The 14,481-nt window shown below is 48.3% G+C and overlaps 1 protein-coding gene across 2 annotated transcripts in view; it reads right to left on the minus strand.

Annotated features, from left to right (window-relative positions):
- The window catches only part of TMPRSS9 (transmembrane serine protease 9), a 31,991-nt gene extending 21,978 nt beyond the window's left edge, over window positions 1-10,013 (minus strand). Inside the window, exons 1-5 of one of the 2 annotated variants that reach the window (XM_068981188.1) lie at window positions 9,872-10,013; window positions 4,732-4,859; window positions 2,678-2,745; window positions 2,394-2,569; window positions 1,507-1,548 (exon numbers count right to left, since the gene is read on the minus strand). In XM_068981188.1, coding sequence (XP_068837289.1) covers window positions 1,507-1,548; window positions 2,394-2,569; window positions 2,678-2,745; window positions 4,732-4,859; window positions 9,872-10,013 — 556 coding nt within the window. The remainder of the gene's footprint in view (window positions 1-1,506; window positions 1,549-2,393; window positions 2,570-2,677; window positions 2,746-4,731; window positions 4,860-9,871) is intronic. The other variant, XM_068981191.1, reaches the window with a different exon arrangement.
- Between the last annotated feature and the right edge of the window lie 4,468 nt (window positions 10,014-14,481).

Consider the following 14,481-nt stretch of genomic DNA (forward strand, 5'->3'; position numbering starts at 1 on the left):
AAAGAGATGGGAATACCAGAACACTTTACCTGCCTCCTGAGAAACCTGTATGCAAGTCAAGAAGCAGCAGTTAGAACTGGACATGGAACAACAGACTGGTTCAAACTTGGGCAAGGAGTATGTCAAGACTGTATATTGTCACTCTGCTTATTTAACTTACACGTAGAGTACATCTTGTAAAATGCCAGGCTAGATGAATCACAAGCTGGAATCAAGACTGTTGGGAAAAATATCAATAACCTCAGATATGTAGATGACACCACCCTAATGGCAGAAAGTGAAGAAGAATTAAACAGCTTCTTGATGAAGGTGAAAGAGGAGAGTGAAAAAGCTGGCTTATAACTCAACATTCAAAAAACAAAGATCATGGCATCCAGTTCCATCACTTCATGGCAAATAGATGGGGAAACAATAGAAGCAGTGACAGATTCTATTTTCTTTGGCTCCAAAATCACTGTAGACGGTGACTGCAGCCATGAAATTAAAAGACGCTTGCTCCTCCGAAGAAAAGCGTTGACAAACCTAGACAGCGTATTAAAAAGCAGAGACATTACTTTGCATACAAAGGTCCATATAGTCAAAGCTATGGATTTTCCAGTAGTCATGAATAGATGTGAGAGTTGGAAAATAGAAAAGGCTGAGCGCTGAAGAACTGATGCCTTTGAACTGTGGTGCTGGAGGACTCTTGAGAATCACTTGGACGTTTAGAAGATCCACCCCGTGAATCCTAAAGGAAATCAACCCTGAATACTCATTGGAAGGACTGATGCTGAAGCTCCAATACTTTGGCCACCTGACGCAGAGAGTCGACTGACTGTAAAAGATCACAATGTTGGGAAAGGTTGAAGGCAGGAGGAGAAGGGGATGGCAGAGGATGAGATGGCTGGATGGCTCAATGGACATGAATTTGAGCAAACTCCTGGAGATAGTGGACAGGGAAGCCTGGCGTGTTGCGGTCCATGGGGTTGCAAAGAGTCAGACACAACTGAGCGACTAAACAACAACAATAGTTGGTTTATAATGTGTTTAATCCTGCTGTGTAGCAAAGCGATTCAATTATACATGTATACGTTCTTTTTCATATTCTTTTCCCTTATGTTTTGTCTCAGGACATTGAATATATTAATAGCTCCCTGTCCTATACAGTAGGACTTCATTGTTCATCCATCCTGTATATAATAGTTGGTATCTGCTAATCCCCAACCCATAATCCTTCCCTCCCTGACCCTCCTCCACCTTGGCAATCCCAAATCTGTTCTCAATATTGTGAGTCTGTTTTGTAGATAAGTTTGTTGTAACATCTTTTAAATTCCACATATAAGTGATGTCATATGGTATTTGTCTTTCTCTGCCTGACTTACTTCTAGTAGAATCTCTAGGTCCATCCAGGTTGCTGCAAATGGCATTATTTCATTCTTTTTTATGGCTGAGTAGTATTCCATTGTGTATATGTGTATATGTGTGGTGTAAACACCACATTTTCTTTATCCATTCATCAAAACATACCTGATTTTAAGTCTCTTTCTGTCAGTGGCCCCTTCTGGCTTCCTGAAACAAAACAAAGAGATAAAAGATTATTTAGCGAGTGGCGAATTTCTTTGACAACATCATATTGCAAAGCAGAGAACTGCACTGTCTACCTGGGAGCCCCTTAAATTCTAACTCAACTGAGATAAAATCAGATAAAATATTCTGTTCCTCATAATAAGAGCACAACAGCCACATGGGGCAGGTGGCTGCCAGAGTGGATGGTGTAGACCTGAAACAATTTCATCTGTGCAGAAATCTCTCTCAGCACTGGTGAGGTTACTCAGACACCAAGCGTATCAGGGGTGGTAGAAGGGGACTGTAAATGTCCTCCAATGCCAGGTCAAGGCAACAACCTTTTAATCTGCACACTCTAAAATCACATCTGGCTGTCAAATCCCAACACATAGTAATCTTAGAATTTTAGAGCATAACATCTATGCTTAGTTCTATACCAGGGGGCCAGGGGCCAAATCTGGCCCACCACTTGTTTATAATTTATAAAGTTTTATTGATACACAGATAAGTGTCCATTTGTTTATATATTGTCTTTGCTGCTTTTGTGCTATGATAGCCAGGTTGAGTCATCTTGACAGAGACCCAGTGGGTGGCAAAGATGAAAATAATTACAAGTTGCCACCCTGTGGTGTCTACCACTGAAGGTAAAGCAATGTATATACGTTTCCTTGTCACTGAAAGGGTCGATTATGGAAAGTGTCAAGTTTAATGCAACTTCCACCTGGCTCCCCTCTCCCAGCACATCCCTCCCAAAGTCTCCTTGTCTCTGGGGTCACTCCCCTGTGAGCTGGGCAGACACGATAGTGCCACAGGGGGCTGGGGGATGCCACAACCCTGGGGTCACTCACCTGTGAGCTGGGCAGACACAATAGTGCCATAGGAGGCCAGGGGGATGCCAAGGCCCTGCAGCCTCGCATGAAGTCCCCGCTGCAATAGCTGCTCCTCCAGGCCTGGGCTCGGCGTCCACAGGGCCAGCAGCAGAAAGTGCAGCCGGAAACGTACCAGGACGCTGGCGTTGCCCTCCCTGGTGGGGAGGACATTGGCCTTGAGAGGCAGGGCCCTTCTCAGCTGGAATTCTCTGCAAATCCAGGGGTCCCCCAAGATCCTTTACCCCCAGGAGGCCCTCACTCACCAGTAACTCAGCACCGTGCAGCCCACACAGCTGGACTCCAACTCTGTCTCTTGAAAGCTGCTGACAAACTGCAAGAGAAACAACAGCCACAAATGTGAGACCCCATGGAGACCGTGGGGTGGGAGAGTGGGGGAGGAGGAGAAAAGCACCTCCTCTTCAGCTCCATGTGTGCAGTCAGTTCACACTGCTGAGTGAGTGATGGGGTGGGCAGTCCCAGGTTGTGCCTATGAAAACACAGCTCCACCAACACATGATGGAGAAACATGTGGTCCCTCCACACACGGGAGCATCACTCAGCCATGAGCAGAGGTGAAGCCCTGACACTCACAACCACGTGGACGGACCCTGAGAACATGGTGCTCAGTGAGAGAAGCAGACACAGAGGGACGCACAAGGTGTGACTCCACTGAGGGGAAACGTCCAGAACAGGCCGATCCATAGACACAGAGAGTGGGTTCCTGGTGGTCAGGGGCTGGGGAGGGGATGGGAGTGACTGCTGATGGGGAGATAGGGTTTCCTTTGGGGGTGATGAAAGCTCCTGGAATTAGAGGTAATAGTTGCACAACTCTGTGAATGTACTAAATGCCACTTTAAAAATGGATGAATTTGGACTTCCCTGGAGGTCCATTGTTAAGACTCTGAGCTTCCACTGCAGTGGGCATTAGTTCCATGCCTGGTAAGGGGAATCTGCCTGCAATGTGGAAGCCCTGGGTTTGATCCCTGGGTGGGGAAGATCCCCTGAAGAAGGAAATGGAAACCCACTCTAGGATTCTTGCCTGGAGAATCCCACGGACAGAGGAGCCTGGTGGGCTATAGTCCATGGGGGTCGCAAAGAGTCGGACATGACTGAGTGACTAACACTTTCACTTTCAGAGGAAATAAGATCCCACATGCCACATGGCATGGCCAAAAAAAAAACCAAGTGAGGTATAAGTTGGATTTCTCTGGTGGTCTAGGGGTTAAGTCTCTGTACTTCTACTGCAGGGGGTGTGGGTTCAATTCCTGGGCAGGGAAGTTCAACAGGACACACAATGCAGCCCAAAAAAAGAGGTGTAAGTCACCTACCATAAAAACTCATCTTTTAAAAGTATACAGTTAGATGGGCTTTTAGTACATTCACAGATTTGTACAACTCACCACGATTTTAAAACATTCTCATCGCTCCAAAAGAAGCCCATTACCAGTTACCCCCCCAGCCCCTCCCCCAGCCCCTGACCACAGGAACCCACTCTCTGTGTCTGTGGATCGGCCTGTTCCGGACGTTCCGCACCAGCGGAGTCACAGCCTGAGTGTCCTTCTGTGTCTGCGTCTCTCACTGAGCGGCGTGTTCTCCCCACGTGGTGGTGGTAGTGGGTGTCAGGGCTGGGTGATGCTCCCGGGCGTGGAGGGTTCCCAGCTGTTTGTCCATTAGCTGCTGATGGACAGTCCGGCTGCTCTCACTTGGGGGTTATCATGACTCATGTGCTGGGAGCATCACGTTTCCTTTGGGAGCAGGTTTCTGCGTGGACACACGTTTTTGTTTCTCTGGGGCAGACACCCAGGAACGGAATGGCTGGGTCAGATGGTATTGCTGTTCATCATCCAGTTGCTTAGTCGTGTCCAGTTCTTTGCAACCCCATGGACTACAGCACGCCAGGTCTCCCTGTCCATCACCAACTCCCGGAGTTTCCTCAGACTCAAGTCCATTAAGTTGGTGATGCCATCCAACCATCTCATCCTCTGCCGCCCCCTCTCCTCCTGCCCTTAACCTTTCCCAGCATCAGGGTCAAACTGCCACACTGCTTTCCACAGAGGCTGCTCCTTTTCAGATTCCCACTAGCCACATAGGAAAGTTCTGATTTCTCTACTGAAATGCAGTTTACAACCTTCCAATAAAACCTATGGGTCTTGTACACGGAGGTTCCCACCCTATGCTGCCATCCCCTGCTTTCCAGAAAGAACCAGCTGCGCCCTGTTCCTCCCATGGCCCCTCTCCCTTCCTCTGCCCTGCTGCCTCAGTCAGAGCCCCTGGCCACCCACTTGCTGCCCCCACCCCTGGCTCCCAGGACCCTCACCAGCATTTCCAGAGCGGGCGTGAGCGTGCGGTAGTACTCTGAGGTCTCCTGCTGCAAGCTGGGGGCAAACCGGATCCCACGCAGCTCAGCCGTGTGCTCTACGTCGACACCCTGTGTGGAGAGGGAGGCTGCGGACGAGACCAGGGCCCCGTGAGAGCGCCCACTGCAGGGGCAGGGCTCAGTCAGCGAAGCTGGCCTCCAAGGCCCCCCGCCACCCCAGGGCTGGTCATCCCAGCTAATGGGGGTGGGCTGACTCCCTGGGGGTTGAGTGACTATTAACAGTGCTCTTTTTTTTTCTTTTTTAAGAGGACTATTTTTTTTAAGTCTTTATTGAATTTGTTCCAACAATGCTTCTGCTTTATGATTTTGGTTTCTGACCACCAGGCATGTGGAATCATAGCTCCCCTACCAGGGATCAAACCTGTATCCCCTGCAAGTCCTTAACCAATGGACCATCAGGGAAGTCACTACGTGCCCCCTCATCCACTCTCATCCATCACTCACCTGAAGGCTGCCAGGTCCAGCACAAAAGCCCCAGGTGTCCCCAGGTTCCCTTAAGGGGAAGGCTGACTCCCCCTAGAAATGCCTGGCCCAGGGCCCCGGGTCAACTTCAGCCAAAAATGGCTGAAATGGCCTTAAAAGACCTTACCTCAACTTTGGGGCAATTCCCACCTCCTCCCTGGCAGCTCAGATGATAAATAATCCACCTGCAAAGCAGGAGACCAGGGTTTGATCCCTGGGTCAGGAGGATTCCCTGGAAAAGGGAATGGCTACCCACTCTAGTATTCTTGTCTAGAGAATCCCACGGACAGAGGAGCCTGGTGGGCTACAGTCCACAGGGTCGTAAAGAATCGGACACAATTGAGTGACTAACACTTTCACTTTCCCTGGAAGAGGGCACCTAGTATGACAGGGGCATGGCCACAGTCAGGGATACCAGGACCCTCAGATCCCCACCCGTGATGCCAGCCCCTGAATAACACAACTTCCAACTGTTGGAAACACTATGGGAACCACATACAGCAAAGAACATTAAGTGTCTTAAAGTAAAGAATATAATCCTACAGAGCACACGAAGACAGCTCTTTCTGTCAAAAAATACGCAAGACTGGCAAAGGGGCCCCCAGTCAAAAATGATCGTAATTGCTAAATTTTAAAAACAGGGGGACTTCCCTGGTGGTCCAATAGTTAAAACTGAGAGGGTAACAGGCAGGAAGGCTAGAGGTCCCCAGGCAGAGGAAATAGACTGTAAGTATCAGAACACACTACGGGTGTCAGAGGTTGTTCTTCCTTCTCTATGCAAAATTAAAAGGAGATTTCTTTTAAAATTCTGTGTTGCCTTCAGGACACCTGGTTCCACCTGAACTCTTCTCAAACCTTGAGCCACCCAATGCAGTTTTTCTTACGGAGATGTTTTTCTTAAGCTATGTTAATAAACTGTGTATTTATCTTAGAATCTGCCTTTCTTCAAGTCGGTTTGGCCTAAGACTCAGAACGATAATGGCTCAACAAACCAGTATGTTTTACTCTTACTTTATTTCTTAAGAGAAATATTCTCTTAAGCTATGTTAATGAAACTATGCATTTACTTGGAAATCTGCCTATCTTCAAGATTCATGTCAATTGTTTTATGGCCGAGGACAACTCACCTTGTGACAATGCTATCTCAAAATGCATGTTGTGATTGAGGGGCCTGGTGCAACTCTCAGTTTTGAGGCATTTCCTTTCTCTAATTAGCACCCTGCTAATAGGTATATAATGCCTTACTATAAACTAGCAAGGGGACATTCTTTCTACCCCCTTCTGATGTCTATGTCAGAAGCTTTCTCTCTCTTTTATACTTGAATAAAACATTATTATACAAAAAGTTCTGAGCAATCAAGCCTCATCACTGGCCCCAGATGGAATTCTTCTCCTCCGGAGGCCAAGATTCCCAGCATCATTCATGGCTTGTAGCAGCAATCTTTCAAAACTCTGAGCTGCCAATTCAGGGGGCTTGGGTTCAATCCCTGTTCAGGAAAATAAGATCCCACATGCCATGTGGTTTTGCCCAGTGGTTAGGACTCAGCACTTGCACTACCGTGCCCCTGGGTTCAATTCCTGGTAGGGGAACTAAGACACCCCACAAGCCATCTGGCATGGCCAAAGAAAACAATTTTTTTTAAATTTAAAAATAGAAGTAGCTGTCATCTACCCTATGGAAGTCAGATCCCAGCTCTACTTACTGGAATGAATATTCATCCAGATAGATATTTAGATACTTATTTATTGAATAGATAGAACAGACTAAAACAATTCTAAAAATGGTTGTTTTCTCCTGCAAGGAACTAAAAAGAAAGGTAACAAGAACCCCGCTATGTGGACGCAAGTGCTTATGCTCTGGGCCCCCAATAAGCCCCACACTTTTCCTCTGAAATACCCACGGCTCCCATGCACTTGGAGTAACACCACTGAGTAAAATTCTGAGCTGTCTGGGAAGGGGACAAATTTGAACTGTAATTTTAAAATTGTTTTTAAATTTTGGGGGGCTCCAAAATCACTGCAGATGGTGACTGCAGCCATGAAATTAAAAGACACTTACTCCTTCGAAGAAAAGTTATGACCAACCTAGATAGTATATTCAAAAGCAGAGATATTACTTTGCTGACTAAGGTCCGTCTAGTCCAGGCTATGGTTTTTCCTGTGGTCATGTATGGATGTGATAGTTGGACTGTGAAGAAGGCTGAGCGCCAAAGAATTGATACTTTTGAACTGTGTTGTTGGAGAAGACTTTTGAGAGTCCCTTGGACTGCAAGGAGATCCAACCAGTCCATTCTGAAGGAGATCAACCCTCGGATTTCCTTGGAAGGAATGATGCTAAAGCTGAAACTCCAGTACTTTGGCCCCTCATGCGAAGAGTTGACTCATTGGAAAAGACTCTGATGCTGGGACGGACTGGGGGCAAGAGGAGAAGGGGAAGACAGAGGATGAGATGGCTGGATGGCATCACTGACTCGATGGACGTGAGTCTGAGTGAACTCTGGGAGTTGGTGATGGACAGAGAGGCCTGGCGTGCTGCGATTCATGGGGTTGCAAAGAGTCGGACACAACTGAGCAACTGAACTGAACTGAAAGCCTTCCTTGGAAGAAAAGTTATGACCAACCTAGATAGCATATTCAAAAGCAGAGACATTACTTTGCCAACAAAGGTCCGTCTAGTCAAGGCTATGGTTTTTCCAGTGGTCATGTATGGATGTGAGAGTTGGACTGTGAAGAAAGCTGAGTGCCGAAGAATTGATGCTTTTGAACTGTGGTGTTGGAGAAGACTCTTGAGAGTCCCTTGGACTGCAAGGAGATCCAACCAGTCCATTCTAAAAGAGATCAGCCCTGGGATTTCTTTGGAAGGAATGATGCTAAAGCTGAAACTCCAATACTTTGACCACCTCATGCGAAGAGTTGACTCATTGGAAAAGACTCTGATGCTGGGAGGGATTGGGGGCAAGAGGAGAAGGGGACAACAGAGGATGAGATGGCTGGATGGCATCTCTGACTTGATGGACGTGAATCTGAGTGAACTCCGGGAGTTGGTGATGGACAAGGAGGCCTGGCGTGCTGCAATTCATGGGGTCACAAAGAGTCGGACACCACTGAGCAACTGAACTGAAGAGAACTGAAAGCCTTCCTTGGCTTCAGAGGTTCTGCTGGAGATTTGATCTAACTGTTGTCCCAGAATGTATCTGTGCTTCTAGAATTGAGTTGTGAAACTGACTTCTGCTGGGGGACAGGGTTGGGGGGTAGGCAGGGCACATGTGCCCACGCACACACAAAAACCAGTTTTCCTGCACTTCACTTCACAGCCATCAGAGGGCATCTATCAGCCATGCCAGACTTCCAGCTATTCCAGATATTCACAAACATACATCTATACATTTTAAATATCTATTAAAAATATACACGTTGTAATATTAAAATATATACATCCCACATTGGGTTGCCAACTTATTATTTTGCCACATCACACCATTTCCCCCGAAAACTGCCAGTTACCATCATCATTTTTGAACGAAGGGTGACTTTCACACCCCCACACAGAACTAAGAAACTCATCTCAGAAGGAGCTCGGGTCAGAGCAGAACTTCCCGTGATGGCTGAAGGTCCTAGATTTGAGCATCCCCTGCAGAAACCACGAGCCACCCGTGAAATGTGGCTGCCAGGGATGTAGGAACTGGATTTTACCTGTCATTTAAATTAAGTCTAAATGGCACTGGGGCTCAGGGCTACCATGCAGAGGTGCGGGGCAGCCCTGGAACTCTGTGCAGTTGGCAGGCATCTGCTGGAGCCTTTCACTGACATAAAAAGACCTCTGTGTATTTCTGTAACTGCAGCCCACAGCATTCACAACAGGTCATCATTTTGTATGTGTGGGTGTCCGCTCAGTTGTGTCCAACTCTTTTCGACCCCATGGACTGTAGTCCATCACGTTCCTCTGTCCATGGAATTGTCCAGGCAAGAATATTGGAGTGGGATGCCATCTCTTTCAGGGGATCTTTTGGTCCTAGGGATTGAATCCATGTCTTTTATGCCTCCTGGATTGGCAGGTGGGTTCTTTACCACTAGCGCCACCTGGGAAGCCTTATTTTGTATGAAGTGAGAGGGACTTCCCTGGGGGTCCAATGGTTAAGACTCGGTGCTTCCACAGCAGGAGCATGGATTCAGTTCCTGGTTGGGGAACTCAGATCCAGCATGCCGTGTGGCCTGGCAAAAAGTAATAATAATAAAGTGGGAGCCACTGTTGATTGTGGGAGGTGGGAAAGTTAACAACTGCTCACTCATTTCTTATATTTTTGGGAACTTTCCAAATTTCTCAAAATAAGTTCATTTCCCTACTGGTCTCCATTTCACCCTGGCCATGAATCTTCATTAAGAACCCCACATGTGGGAGACCTGAAATTTGCAGGTATTACCACGATGCCCAGGCTCCCAGTGCCCAGCCTGGTGCTAAGAGCAGCAACATCCAGCGCCGGGCCCCCCTGCCTTGCTCTTGGTGGCCTCCGTGGCCTGTACGCTCGGCCCTTTGCTCTGGGACACCCCTGAGCGACTCCCAGGCATCTTTCCGCCAGTCTCCTGGTGTGTGGACCCAAGCAAGCCCATGGCTACTCACCTACAAGGACTCCCAGGGTGACGAGGATGATGCTGGTGGCCACGACAGTGGAGAGGGCCATCCGGCAGCACATGGCATCTGCAGCCAGGACGTCCTTGGCGGCTCCAGGCACCAGCCGTAAGTCACTGGCAGTGGGCTCCATGGCTCCCGGACACAGGGACGGAGACCTGGAGGAGAGCAGAAGAGAGGCAGAAAAGCGAGCTCAGAGCTGGGGGCACTTCTCTTCCCCTAAGCAAGGGTCTTCCTTGTGCAAACGTGGCTGCCATCAATAGCACCTGAGGTGAGCCTGGATTCTTGTTAGCAGATGTGAGTTGACTTAAACCACTGAGCATGAGGTGATGTTGTGGTGTGGCATAACAGTGACTACAATGCTCCTTCATCCATTAAATGCTATTTGAAAGTCAACTAATGGCTTTAGGTTTTGTTTTGTTCTTTTTTTTCCTGGCTGCACCACACAGCTTGTGGGACCTTAGTTTCCCAACCAGGGATTGAACCCACAGCCGTGGCAGCGAAAGTGCAGACAGAATCCTAACTACTGAACTGTCAGAGAATTCCCAATGGCTTCATTCTTTTAAGTTTTTTAAACTCTGTTTTTGGTTGTGCTGGGTCTTCATTGCTGGGCTTTCTCCAGTTGCAGAGAGTGGGGCTCCTCTTCACTGTGGTGCTCGGGCTTCTCGTTGCAGTGGCTTCTCCCCTGTTGTGGAGCCCAGGTTCTACAGCATGCAGGCTTCAGAAGTCGCGGCTCCCCGGCTCTAGATCACAGGCACGGTAGTTGGCAGGCGGGCTTAGCTGCTCTGCGGCACAAGAGATCTTCCCAGATCAGGGATCAAACCTGCGTCCCCTGCATTGGCAGGTGGAGTCTTATCCACTGTGCCACCAGGGAAGTCCATTAAAAAAAATGTTTTTTAAGTCTTTACTGAATTTGTTACAACATTGCTTCTGTTTTATGCTTTGGTTGTTTTGGCCTCAAATCATGTGGGATCCCAGCTTCCCAACCAGGGATGGAACCTACACCCCCTGCATTTGGAAGGCCAAGTCCCAACCACTGGACCTCCAGGGAAGTCCCATTTTGTTTTTTAATTGTATTAATTTTTATTGGAGTATAGTTGCTTTACAACAATGGCATTTTTATGAGTATGCAAAATTTTAGCATTAGGCTGATTCTCCATCATAACAATTAATGATATATATATTTTTAAATTTCTTATTAGGGAGGATGGCGTCTCAGTGGTAAAAATTCCACCTGCCAGTGCAAGAGACAAGGGTTCGATCCCTGGGTTGGAAAGAACCCCTGGAGGAGGGCATGACAACCCACTCCAGTGTTCTTGCCTGGGAAATCCCATGGCCAGAGGAGCCTGCTGGGCCACAGTCCATGGGGTTGCAAAGAGTCAGATATGACTGACCGACTAAGACAACAAAGGGTAAGAATAAGCTGTGAGATCTAACAGCTCTGGCCTCCAGCTTCCTCCTCTGTTAAATGGGCAGAAGACAATGGCTGCTGCCATCTGGCTAATTCCTGTCTCTCAGGATCCAGGATCTCAGACTCTCAGTTCACAGAGAGCAGAGCTGAGAGGTAGTGACAGGCTGAACTCCGGCACTTCTGCCTCTTAAGTGTCTCTGTGTGAAGCACCAACAAATTCACTTAAGGCAGTTGGCTTCTGCTCCTTGCAACTACAAGAGCCTTGAATGTGTTCAGCCCTCCCCATTCACAGCATACGCCTGCCCCCGACCTGGCTGGATAAGTCCCTTCCGTTCACGAGACCTGAGCAAACCTCTGCTCTAAACCCCCAGCCTGCAGAGAAGCCTTTGTCTAGGAGGGATGAGTCACCTTTATGGCTTTGCAGCGGTGGATCTCATTACCTACCCCCACCCCTGCTCCGCATGGATGCTGCCTCCATTGCGTGGGCAGAGAATGACTCATATCTGGCCTCTGACACACTCTTCCCCATTTGAACACCACCCAGAAGGAAGTGGGGAGACAATCCCATTCTGCTTCCCTTGACAGGGCTCCATGAAGGTGCACACTTGGCCAGGTGCTTCTCTGGGGGGAATGGAGCTGCTCTGTAGGCCCGTATGGATGGACGGTAGGTCTGCGCATCAGATAAAATACAGTGTGTGCGTGCAAAGTCACTTCAGTTGTATCCAACTCTTTGCAACCCCATGCACTGTAGCCTACCAGGTTCCTCTGTCCATCAGATTCTCTAGGCAAGAATACTGGAGTGGATTGCCATGCCCTCTTCCAGTGGGTCTTCCCGACTCAGGGATCGAACCCACATCTCTTATGTCTCCTGCATTGGCAGGCGGGTTCTTGACCACTAGCGCCTATAGACTTCCCTGGTGGTCCAGTGGTTAAGACTCAAAGCTTCCAGTACAGGGGCACAGGTTTGATCCTCGGTCAGTGAACTAAGATCCCACATGCCACACAGCTCAGCCAAAACAAACAAGCAAACAAAAAACATGACAAAAACATCCTGTGACAGTTAACTTTATGTGTCCATAGGGCTAGGCCATGATGCAGGGTTTTGACCAAACATGGTTCTTGACATTGCTGTGAAGACATAATTAACATTTAACTAGTTGACGTTGAGTAAGGCAGTTGAGCTTCTGTAGTGTAGGTGCGCTGTATCCAACCATTTGAAGGCCTTAAGAGAAAAGATCAAGGTTTCCCCCCAAAGAAGGGAGAATACTGCCTCCAGGTGGCCTTTGTACTTGAGCTGCAACATCAACTTTTCCCAGGGTCTCCAGCCGGCCCTGCAGATTCTGCATTTGCCAGCTGCCATGACTGAGCTAATTCCGGCCTCTCTGTCTTCCTCTTCATTCTGCTGGTTCTCTTTCTCTAGAGAACCTGACACACACAGTCCCTAACATGTCTTGTGCAAAATTTGGAACATACTTGTGTTAAGAAAAAGCGTTTTAAAATTTTGTATTCAAGTCATTTATTTGGCTATGTTGGATCTCAGTTGCAGCATGCAGGATCTAGTTCCCCGACCAGGGATCGAACCCAGGCCCCCTGAATTGGGAGCACAGAGTCTTAGCCACTGGATTGCCAGGGAAGTCTCCCCAAAATGTATTTGGTGTTTGCCTGAAATTCAAATTTATCTGGGTGTGCTGTATGTTTCTTGTTAAATCTGGAACCCCACCCCGGGGCCCAGCCAGAATGTCCTATCCCATCAAGGTAACACGTCCGACTGGGAACAGCCACTCTGCACCTCACCACCCATCCAGAGTCGGTAAGAAAGGGGAGTAGTGCAGGGGTGGGGAGCAAGGTCGTACAATGCTCACCCCTTTATTCTTACACTTGAGCTGAATTGCTGTCTGAGGAGCCAGAGAAGCTCTAAGAATCACTTGATGAAATGTTTTAAGGACAAAGACACCAAGATTCAATTTTGTGATTGGGGCTGGAAACACGAATGTAGTGTATGAGCTCATTGACAGCCCCTCCCACAAACACACACACTACGTTCATTCAACCCCAGCTGGCCCTGTCACCCCCTACCCCTTGGGTTTTCTAAGGATTCCTGTGTTCTCCAAATTGTCTTGTCATCACCATCATTAGGGCACAAAGGGGCCCCGCTGCTATTTAGCATTGAACATAGAAGCTCCATTCACTGTCTCCATCAATCTGATATTTACGACTGGCCAGGCCCGGCTGCTCTGTGCTGGGTACCCAGCCCTTAATGAGACAGATGTGATTCTCAGCTCACAGAGCATAAATCTTAGTGACAGAGACCCAAGTAAATTAAAATTGTGGCTACAATAATGGCTGCTTCCATGGGGCTTTGGGTCTCTGTCAAAAGGAAGCTTTGATCTAGACAGGGGTCAAGGGAGGTTTCCTGATGGAGGATTGAGTTACATGAGTTCTGAAGGATAAACAGGAATCCAGCCAGTGCCTGGTGGAAGCAATAGATCTCCATATAGTAAAAACAAAATATGTAAAAGCCCTGCGGCAGGAGGGAGCAAGCCAGGGCCCTCTTAGAGGAGGTGTGCTAGTCAGCTGCTGCCACGTAACAAGTTGTCACACACATAGCTGCTTAAAACAATGCATGTTCGTTATCTCATGGTTTCTGCAGGTCAGGAATCTGGCACGTTTTAGGGGTCCTCTGCTGGGTCTCACTCAGCTGCAAACAAAGCATTAGCTGGGGGAGTTCCCTGAAGGTCCAGTGATTAGGACCTTTCACTGCTATGCCGCTGCTGCTGCTGCTGCTGCTGCTGCTAAGTCGCTTCAGTCGTGTCCGACTCTGTGCGACCCCACAGACAGCCTCCTACCAGGCTCCTCTGTCCCTGGGATTCTCCAGGCAAGAACACTGGGGTGGGTTGCCAAGTCCTTCTCCAATGCATGAAAGTGAAAAGTGAAAGTGAAGTTGCTCAGTCATGTCCGACTCTTAGCGACCCTATGGACTGCAGCCCACCAGGCTCCTCCGTCCACGGGATTTTCCAGGCAAGAGTACTGGAGTGGGGTGCCATTGCCTCGCACGGGTTCAATTCCTGCTAGAGGAGCTAAGATCCAACAAGCTGTGCAGTGCAGAAAAAAAAGTGTGAGCTGGGTAGCATTCTCATCCAGAGGCTCAACCAGGAAGGATCCACTCCCGAGCTCCCTGCTGTGGCCAGAA

This window comes from Capricornis sumatraensis, chromosome 9 (assembly GCF_032405125.1).
Source record: "Capricornis sumatraensis isolate serow.1 chromosome 9, serow.2, whole genome shotgun sequence".
In the NCBI taxonomy this organism is placed as follows: domain Eukaryota; kingdom Metazoa; phylum Chordata; class Mammalia; order Artiodactyla; family Bovidae; genus Capricornis; species Capricornis sumatraensis.